Source organism: Hesperophylax consimilis, chromosome 17 (genome assembly GCF_061612785.1).
Source record: "Hesperophylax consimilis isolate HC1 chromosome 17, BYU_Hcon_1.0, whole genome shotgun sequence".
NCBI lineage: Eukaryota > Metazoa > Arthropoda > Insecta > Trichoptera > Limnephilidae > Hesperophylax > Hesperophylax consimilis.
The window spans coordinates 17716085-17727163 of NC_142852.1; the positions used below are offsets into that span (position 1 = coordinate 17716085).

At 38.2% G+C, this 11079-nt stretch overlaps 1 protein-coding gene across 1 annotated transcript; it reads right to left on the reverse strand.

Annotated features, from left to right (window-relative positions):
* Positions 1-10073: 10073 nt before the first annotated feature.
* Positions 10074-10712, reverse strand: LOC149416120 (uncharacterized). The gene is made up of 2 exons (XM_089641570.1): positions 10485-10712; positions 10074-10319 (listed from the first exon to the last, which is right to left on the reverse strand). The coding sequence occupies exons 1-2, from the start codon at positions 10549-10551 to the stop codon at positions 10126-10128; spliced, it is 261 nt and encodes an 86-aa protein (XP_089497696.1). The 5' UTR covers positions 10552-10712; the 3' UTR covers positions 10074-10125.
* Between the last annotated feature and the right edge of the window lie 367 nt (positions 10713-11079).

Consider the following 11079-nt stretch of genomic DNA (forward strand, 5'->3'; position numbering starts at 1 on the left):
TACCGATAGAACAAGGACAGCATACTTACTTGACGCCTGTGCTCTAAAGATTGCAGTCCGTTTGTTAAGATTGGGGAATCTATCAAACGGACCGCCCGTTTCTGCACAGAGTCAAGGGTTTTTTTCAGGTATTTTGGGGCTCCAGACCAGAGATGGCTGCCAAATTCGACAGTAGGGCGCACTTGCGATTTGTACAGGGTGAGCAGTTGTGTACTATTAAAGTATCTGCGGGCCCTGTACAGTACGCCCAGCTTCTGAGAGGCCAACTTTACTCTGGCTTCGATGGAGCCCCCGTACCTGAGCTGGTCACTTATAGTTTTTTTTTTTTTTTTTTTTTTTTTACAGTATTACCGCACAAGAGTCCCAACTGCTCCCGTCTGGAGCCAGTGAGACTATGGCATCCCCAATTGGGGTATGTTGTGAGGCTGAGGGTATTGGGGAGGGGAGGGAGATGGGGAAGAGGAAGGTGGGGAAGTACCTGGCTATTCAGATCTGGTCACCAAACACGGCTAAAGCCATTTCAAGCAACGTTTCAATTCTGAATGGTGGTCTTACACCAGGGCGATACTGAGAGTATCTTCCACTCTGGAACGTGCCGCAAATATACTATATATTATTTTAAATTAATTAATTGTGAAATAACACAAATTAATCAAATAAAATTTATTTGCGCACGCCGGGTTCGAACCCGCGACCGTCGGATCTGTAGTCAAAAGCGTATACCACTAGACCACGCCGGCCGTTACACCAAGCATATCAATGGAAGGCCTGTTCGGAAGATTGCTTCTGTTGAAGGAGACTAGATTATCATTTGGATCCCTTTTAGACGTAATCAGACAGGATTGGGTCTTTGAAACATTAAATTCGACGAGATTATTTTTACCCCAGGAGGAAATACTCTCGAGATAACCGTCCATTCTCTGCTTCAAAGCCCTCCGAGCCGTTGGAGTTTGTGTGCCCTTTGGGGGCTTGTCAAACAAAAAGCTATCATGAACTGTACTGTCATCCGCGTAACAATGAATCGGTGCACATGTCAAAAGATCATTGATGTGCAACAAAAACAAAGTCGGAGACAGAACCGATCCCTGTGGGACGCCAGCATTTATGGAGTGCGAGGAAGAGGTGAAACCGTCAGCAACCGCCTGAATCGACCTATCCCTTAAAAAGTCAGCAATCCACGTACACAGGGATGCGGGAAGTCCGTAAGAATGCAATTTGTTGACAAGTCCTCGGTGCCAGACCCGGTCAAAGGCCTTGGATATGTCTAGTGCAACCGTTTGGGTCTCACCGTGACGTTCCAGGCACCGCCCCCAAACATGCGTCACATACGCGAGAAGATCACCGCACGAGCGGTTCCGCCGGAATCCGTATTGACGGTCGTTGATAATTTTGTTCTTCTCGAGGTATGTGAGCAGTTTGTCGTTGATCACACGTTCCATCACTTTGGACAGAACTGATGTGATCGCTATGGGGCGGTAGTTGGCCGGGTTGGAGCGGTCACCTTTCTTGGGAATAGGGTGAATGACCGCTTTTTTCCAACCAGAGGGCACAGTGCCACACTTCAGGGACATTTTGAAGAGCTTTGTCAAAACTGGAACTATTTCCGCAGCACACCTCTGCAATACCACAATACCAGGGCAGGTATTCCATCAGGTCCACTAGCTTTGTTAACATCGAGCCCCCGTATGACGTGGAGTACATCCCGATGCCGGATCCTCAGCTTTTTCATATAGAAGCCGCAGTGAGGAACCGACGGCGGAACAGCACCCCCGTCGTCGAGGGTCGAGTTTTCCGCAAACATTTTCCCTAATAAGTTAGTCTTTTCGGTGGCGGTGTTTGCTAGTGAGCCGTCAGGTCTGGTAAGAGGTGGCAAACTGGGTTTGCAAAAATTTCGACCTATTGAGCCCGCAAGCGACCAGAATGCTCTGCTGCCATGCGGGCAGGCAGCCAGCTTTTTGCTGATCTGCAGGTCGTGTTCGAATTTTGACCTATTGATGATTCTCTTGCATTCCTTTGCCGATTTGTTGTATGCTGATCTGCTTTCGGGCGTTCGAGATGTGTTGTAGGCTCGGTAAGCCACGTTTTTTCGTCGGACTGCTTCGGAGCATTGTCGACTGAACCATGGCTTTGAGCCCACACCAGTTTCTTTAGTAGTCGATTGTATGAAGCCATCCATCGCCGATTTGATGACTTCACCAATCTCCTGGGCACATCTTGAAGGGTCCGAAGTCCGAAAACAAACAGCTGACCACGGAAAAGCGTTGAAATGGGCCCGCATACCGAACCAATCTGCTGACCTATAGTGCCACACTTTTCTCCTCAGCCTCTCATTGGTTGGTCTGAGAAAATGTAATAACATGAGAGTTCGAAAGAAACCAGTACTCATGTTGATAATGAAATTCTAAACCATTTTCCATTAGAAGACAGTAGGAAAAAAATATCTCACTAATTTTTTCACAATTATAAATTGTGTTATTGATTGAACCACTTCATTATAACTCAAATTTTCAATATCTCCCCCAGTTGACTCAGAATTAATGAACTGCTCTTCCTAAATCAACACTAATCTCATTAAGAATTCAATTTTGGGAATCCTTCCTAGTTGGACAGTCAAAATCATAAAATGTAATCAATATTATATTATAAAAAAAAATAATGAAATTAATTGACCAGCGTCTAGAATGTGTGTGAGCTGATCAAATCAAGTCAAATCTGATCAAATCAAATTCCAAGTGAAAATACATTATAATTGTCACGATTTCAAGCGATGTCTTGATTTGACTTGTCACTTCCATTTTATTATGTTTATTTTTATCTTTTGTCTTCATACCATAATTAACCTTATGACTTACACTGTTTTTCTAATTTCGTTTAACTTATTTTAAAAATTAAATGTAATAAATAAATATAAAAAACTACGAATGTCATGAATCAGAACAAAAAAATAAGGGTTACAATTAGAAATCGAAACCAGGATATGTTGTTTTACCGGGACAGCGTCTAATTGGGGCCTAGTTATTAAACTTCATTTATGTCGATCTCATATTTCAAATTCAGAAATAACATTATCATCTCGCAACTTTTTTTCAATATTTTTAGTTTTTAAATGATCACATATTTCCAATGAATTGGTTTGGAACTTCTTTAACATTCAAAAAGAAATTTAAAGAAAAAGTTGCCCCTGAATGAATAACTTTACTAATTATTGAACACAATATTAAAGACTCTCAAACATTGATGTATTTATACTAGATTAGCCTTGTCTAGTTAAATCCATTTTAAAAATGACACCACATAGCGTACGTCACAAATATGGAGATGAACTTAACAACCCAACTCTGTTTAAACTCTTTGTACAAACGTTCAAACTCGTAAGCGAAACCAAGGAACAGCGTTCATTTTGTTACCGAGTTTTTGTTGTAATTTGAATACAAAACCGTCACCAAAATAAATTTTTTTGCTTAACCAGGTCTGAATCAGGTAAAGGACTAATAAATAACACAATATCATTTTTATTTTCACATTTTAAGTTTTGGATTCTGTACACTACATATTGAACCAAAACGGAAAACATATACATATTTACTATAGAGTAGAAGTTTTATGAATTAAAAAAAATTATTTATATAAAATAGTATATAATTATCAAAGAAAGCGTTTACTTTGTGGCTTGACACTTTAATCAAATGAAAATTTATTTTGTTTTTAACCGCTTCGTTAGGTTTATAAGACAGCATTATAAAAAAACTAGTCAAGGTACTTATTAATAATGTATAAAATATAATTTCAAAATAAAGCGAGAGAAATCATATAAGACGAGGACAGAGTTTCAGAGAGGGTGTGGTGGGGTGGGACAAGGGAGGGTGGGGGTTACATGGTAATAATATCAATTTATTTATGCCCATTAAATAAGATTTTACATTTTTACATTGTGTTCGTCTCCATTTTTTAATATAGGCACAACTTTACATATCTACGGAAAAAAATATGATTGTACCTTCCTTCCCAAGAAGTAAACTGCGCCAACAACCTTGCCAAATGCATGCCGATCGGACCGACATTTATTTCGTATATTAATTGCTGTAATGTCATACGATTTCAGAGAAATGCCTATTCGGTTTATTTTTGTAGTACCAATTTTGTGAAATATATAGATGGTGTTTAATTAAAGCTAGACAATAACAACCAGTAATTAAAATAACCTTTCTCAGATTAAGCAACGATACCTAATTTTACAGGTATATTACAATCCCTCCTCCACACAGAATGCTCAAAGATTATAAAAGACCTGAAGGAAATTGCAGTCTAAACGTTTGGGATGAAAATGATTTGAGCACAAATGGCTTCCTGATCATGGTACGGTCAACGTGTTCCGATATCATGATAATTAATGTATTTGAAATTTACTAAAAATTTAACAGGAAACCTGTTTATTCATTCGTTAAGGGCCTGCAATCCCTTTTTTAAATAAATTAGAAAAACTTTGTTCCGACATCGTGATAATGAATGTATTCGAAATTTACTAAAAGTTCAACCAGAAACCTGTTTATTCGTTCGTTAAAGGCCTGTAATCCGCTTTTTTAAATAAATTAGCAAACACTCTTTTTTCCGTATTTGTAAATATCTATTTACTTATTTTGTAAGAAACAAACAGCTTTTATATAATATACAATGATAGATATAAATATTCAAGTTAACTGAAGTCAAGCCACAGAAGTTTTTTATGTTAAAGTTCATTAGAAATTAAGTTTTAATATCTTGAAATTAATTTGGTGTTAAAGGAAGGGAGAGGAAGAGGAAAATAGGTAGAGGATAGGAGATGCTCCCGATACATTCCATACTCTCATATTAATAATCGCATTACGCATTACTTCATATCGATATTTTTTTAGGTTATTACCAAAAATTTCAATGCTGTAAAATTTTGTATTAGATTGTGCACATATACGAGGAATTGGGGAATTTTTTCGAATATTATCTATAATAAATATTACCTAGTTATTTTCACAAAATTGAATCCGGATTGCTTATATCCATTTCTCAATTTTTCTCGGATTGTGGGGAAACCTAAGCTAAAATAAGACATTTTAAGAATAATTATCGGAATGTATATAGAAAATATTTATTCCTGTACCTAACATTTTAAGCCTATATGAACGTTCCTTTTCATGTAACATATCTTCCACCACCTTCATCACCTCTACAGCAATAGTTATAATAAAAAAGGTAAGTGTAATATATATAAATACTTTGTAATATATATTTTTTCAATGAAAAGGAAAATGTAATTAAAATAGTAAACACAAAATAAATTACTCAACGACGCGATTTTTTCATATAATTTAACACGCAAATAATTGTGGACTTAATACAACCCTGAATAGAGACAAGACTAAAAAATAACCAATACTTCTGAAGTTTTTTGCGCGCATCAAGTAAAAACGCGTGATTTTAACCAACACATCAATAATTATCATGTGGCAAGCTCGTCCCATGTACTATTGTTTATATGTATTCGTTATAAGCGTATAACACTCTACATGACGTCATGATTGTGACTAGTTTGAAAGATGACGTCAGAAAATTTACTTGTCTTTGGTGAAATTCTATTAATTTCTGATATTTGTTAATGCGTTGCCTTCAATCTATCGATAAGGTACTTATATTTTTTTTTAATTCAGATAGCTGATTACATTTTCCAAAATAAAGTCCGCGAAAGGTACAATCTAAAATATTTGGAACTGGGTTATTTTTGTGATTGAAAAAATGAACTTCCCCAGCAAAGCTTTTTTTATATTTACTCCACACAGGAGGCCCTGAAGAAAATAATTTCCCTCAGGGCCTATGTCATCTTTGGGGATGCTGTGTGGAGGGTCTTTTTGTGGAGAGGAAGGAGTGAACATGGGTCTTGAAGAGTCCCATGTTGTAGGAGGGAGGAAACACAGAGGCCGGCAGTTCGTTCCACAGCCGAGCTGTTTAACTTAAGAACGAATCGTAGAAGCGACCCGTTCTCATGTGACAGGTGTCAACTGTTGGGCGCGCGTTTGGCGTGTATCCCGACTACGCACCGGTGCCGAAGGGATCAATGACGCTAGTTCCTCAGAGCATCTTCCATTGTAATACCGATAGAACAAGGACAGCATACCTACCTGACGCCTGTGCTCTAAAGATTGCAGTCCGTTTGTTAAGATTGGGGAATCTATCAAACGGACCGCCCGTTTCTGCACTGAGTCAAGGGTTTTTTTCAGATATTTTGGGGCTCCAGACCAGAGATGGCTGCCAAATTCAACAGTAGGGAGCACTTGCGATTTGTACAGGGTGAGCAGTTGTGTACTATTAAAGTATCTGCGGGCCCTGTACAGTACGCCCAGCTTCTGAGAGGCCAACTTTACTCTGGCTTCGATGGAGCCCCCGTACCTGAGCTGGTCACTTATAGTTACTCCAAGCATATCAATGGAAGGCCTGTTTGGAAGATTGCTTCCGTTGAAGGAGACTAGATTATCATTTGGATCGCTTTTAGACGTAATCAGACAGGATTGGGTCTTTGAAACATTAAATTCGACGAGATTATTTTTACCCCAGGAGGAAATACTCTCGAAATAACCGTCCATTCTCTGCTTCAAAGCCCTCCGAGCCGTTGGAGTTTGTGTGCTCTTTGGGGGCCTATCAAACAAAAAGCTATCATGAACTGTACTGTCATCCGCGTAACAATAAATCGGTGCACATGTGAAAAGGTCAATGATGTGCAACAAAAACAAAGTCGGAGACAGAACCGATCCCTGTGGGACGCCAGCATTTATGGAGTGTGAGGAAGAGGTGAAACCGTCAGCAACCGCCTGAATCGACCTATCCCTTAAAAAGTCAGCACTCCACGTACACAGGGATGCGGGAAGTCCGTAAGAATGCAATTTGTTGACAAGTCCTCGGTGCCAGACCCGGTCAAAGGCCTTGGATATGTCTAGTGCGACCGTTTGGGTCTCACCGTGACGTTCCAGGCACTGCCCCCAAACATGCGTCACATACGCGAGAAGATCACCGCACGAGCGGTTCCGCCGGAATCCGTATTGACGGTCGTTGATAATTTTGTTCTTCTCGAGGTATGTGAGCAGTTTGTCGTTGATCACACGTTCCATCACTTTGGACAGAACTGATGTGATCGCTATAGGGCGGTAGTTGGCCGGGTGGGAGCGGTCACCTTTCTTGGGAATAGGGTGAATTACCGCTTTTTTCCAACCAGAGGGCACAGTGCCACACTTCAGGGACATTTTGAAGAGCTTTGTCAAAACTGGAACTATTTCCGCAGCACACCTCTGCAATACCAGGGCAGGTATTCCATCAGGTCCACTAACTTTGTTAACATCGAGCCCCCGTATGACGTGGAGTACATTCCGATGCCGGATTCTCAGCTTTTTCATATAGAAGCCGCAGTGAGGAACCGACGGCGGAACAGCACCCCCGTCGTCGAGGGTCGAGTTTTCCGCAAACATTTTCCCTAATAGGTTAGCCTTAAAGCTGATAAGCAAAACAATAACTCTAGACCAACAAAAGGTAAAACGCAATGCACAGTGCACATTTCGCATTGCGACACAATGCGTGCGCCTTTTCATAAATGTGCACGTGAACCAAACCAAAATTGTGTTGAGGTTATTTTTCAATGGTTACACGGCTTGTCTAGTTGTATTTAGTCTATGCTCTCAAACGATTGACGTAAAACAGAAAATACAGAAGAAAAAACATTCCAGTTAAGGATTAGAACACACGACTTCAACCACATCATCTTATTTATTTATTGGACAATTTTTATAGCGCCGCTTTTGTGAGATATCACCTCAAGGGTGCTTTACAGTTGATGCAGGTATTAAAAAAAATATAAATATTACAAAAATAAATTGAAATTAAGTTAAATAAAATGAAGTACAGGAACAGGTGATGAAGTACAGAAACAGGTGACACGATGATGGAGACTCTGCAGCAAGAATCCTAGATGGTCAGGAAACTGGACCAGCTGCTGCAACAAGAAAGTGCACCGCGTGCACCAACAGTGCCAGCACGAGGTTCGTCATCCGTCCAGGTATGTGTCTGCTGCTAATAGAGCACTGACGAAATATCTTCTCATAGATACCAGACCTTGGCAGCACCGTTGTGACATTTGACGAAAATAGAAGATGGAGACTCTGCAGCGAGAATCCTAGGTGGTGAGAAAACTGGACTGCTGCAGCGAAAGAGTGCACCGTGTCCACCAACGGTGCCAGCACGAGGTTCGTCATCCGTCCAGTCTGCTGCTAATAAAGCGCTGACACAATATCCTCTCCCGTCATTTTTAACTTCTACTGAAAGCCTCTAACATTATCTTCATTTTCTTAAAGCATTCTTTTCTTAAAGATTCTGCCGGAGCTAAATACAATATAGATAATGTCTTCAATAAACACATCCATTTTTACTTTAATGTGCGACATTTACTGAGTTTTCTACTGGTCGAGGGTGCATATTTTTTAGTGGAATAACTTAATGTGTAATAATTGCAGACAATAATCAAGATGTGAGAAAAAAAGTCATAAAAAGATACAGTCGTAGAGGTCCCGAGTTCTCTTTTACGATTTTTCTTTTTAACATTTTTCGTTTGATAGTCTGTTGTCAATATTTTATAAATGATTAAATCAATTATCTACTAACAGATGACTCACAGTATAACAGGGTTATTATATAAATAAGTTCAAGTCAGATCGCTCACCAAATTAAGGAGCCAATCATTGAAAAATTTACGTAGAGCTCTAAAAATCACAGTTTTCCGGAGAATTACTGGCTCCGCAAATATTATTTAGTGTTTTATGTCAGAGGTGGGTAACTTAAAAACTCTTCTGTTCTTAGTTGTATAGTTACTTACTGTAGTTCATACTTACAGCTCTCCTGAGAATTACTTGCTGCGCAAATATTATTTAGTGAGATGTAGGTAACTTTGAAACTTTTCTGTTTTTAATTTAGTAGTTTATACTTGCTGTAGTCTATACTTCTTAGTTTATACTAACTGCAGCTTATACTTACAGCTCTCCTGGGAATTACCGGCTGCGCCAATATTTTTTTGTTATTTAAGTGTAAGGTAGGTGAGTTGGAAACTTTTCAGTTCTTCGTTTATACTTGCAGTAGTTTATGCTTCTTAGTTTTGACTTACTGTAGTGTATTGCTTGATAATACCAATTTAAGAAACTACAAGTATGGATAGCTAGTGTTTATCTTAGAAAATGACAGTCACTATACAAATAATTCAAAAACACATAATTAAAGTCATATATAAAAAAAATAAAACATTCTCGACCGACCTATTATACAAGGAATCTAAATTATTTAACATTCGTAAATTATTTATATTAAAAACTATGAAATATTTATTTAAAAACAAAAATAATTTCAAAATAATTGAAAACAGAATGAGCAAAATAACAAATAATATATTTTACACCCCCCAAACCAATATTAAATTAATGCAGACACATAGCAGTTTCATTGGTCCTCGTACATTTAACCTTCTACCACTACAAACTCAAATGATAAATAAAAAGATGGAATATATTAAAGAGGTAAAATTATGGCTAAATGAGGCAGACATTGAAACGCTTTTACTATAAATTTATAGATTCTTTCTACAACTCACTTGCTGAAACTTTATAAACTATTGTACATAATGTTTTCTCTTTACTTTTTATAATAACTACAAACAAAAAAAACTTTTCTACTCATGTATATTATACTTTAGGTACTTGAAATATAGTAATCGTTTTATATTACCCACACTCAGGCAGTGCCTTAGTGGGTTTTCATTTCTCGTGTATACTATTTCGTATTATATATTGTGTTATTATATACTATCTATTAATATGTATAATATGTGTAAAGAAATGAAAATAAATAAGGTAATAAAAAAAAAAATAAAAAAAAAATGGTCTGGTATAGAATGAGACTAAAAAAGATCAAGCTCTTATAAAAACTCTATACAAAGACTCATCTATTGTCGTCTCACTTAAATACTACTGAAATCAACTTAGCGTCTTTCTAACCCTACAAGAAGAAAAAAAACATAACATTAGAATCATTTATTCCACAAAGAAACAAATTAGTCAAGTACTTCCATTAAGCTTCAAAACACTCGTCGTATAAGATACAAGTGGGGTCCTCATCGGAGACCTTGACGTAACCCGGCAAGCACTCGCAGCCGTTGGGAATACAGGCGCGCCTGCAAGCCCGGTTGATGCGTGGCTGGTCACAAGTTCCTCCGCCACAGGTGGACGCACAGCGGACCCTCCAAGCGTTCGGATCTGCGCATTCTAAAAAAGCGTAAACTTTGTTAAAAAAATAATTTAAAGTTTAATTTTTAATTCAATTGGTTTTGCGAGGAAATTTTTATTTGGTTACAGTTACAGCAGCTGTTAATTTCGTGGAGGTTAAGTAAATATATGGAAGTGGTTAGTTGTCTTATTAATTCCAGTTACCATCTTCACAATCCCAAGGATACACGCAGACTCCTTCGTCGTTCCTCAACTTCCCTCTGGGGCACATGCAGTTGGGCCAGTCACACAGCCGTGGATTAGGGGTGTTCGGCAGTCTGATGGGACCTCCGCCCAGGAACCCCTCGCAAGTCTGATCGTTCCAGCAGTAACGCAGCAGTTCACCGCTTGGACAGCCATTATCACCTTAAAACCACATTTATTTCTTTTAAATAATATTTTAATAAATATTTAAGATAATAATTCAGGAACAGAAAATGTAAATAGATTAGTATTGTTTTGTGAACATCTCACTAAGAGAACTTATACAATATCCTCTTTGAGACTATCAATGAGTTTCATATATGGCCGCAGTATTGTAAATAAGGTTGGTATCAGTTATGATGTTAATCTTAAAAACATTATATAGACATAATGTAGTGAAAAGAAAAGGATAATCCCCAAAGTCAACGCAATGGAGCAGTTAATCGGTTTAATATTGTTGCCCACATGCCTTACATCTTCACAAATATAGGTAATAGGCATTAAAATCGCTTGGCAAACGGAAACTCGATTTTTAGTTCAAAGTGGTTTTTATTTA

Excerpts from the sequence above, each read along its gene's own strand:
- LOC149416120 (XM_089641570.1), bottom strand. The coding sequence starts at position 10,551 with ATGTGCCCCAGAGGGAAGTTGAGGAACGACGAAGGAGTCTGCGTGTAT. Across the intron at positions 10,320-10,484 it reads TCCTTGGGATTGTGAAGATG|AATGCGCAGATCCGAACGCT; the intron begins GTAACTGGAATT and ends ACGCTTTTTTAG.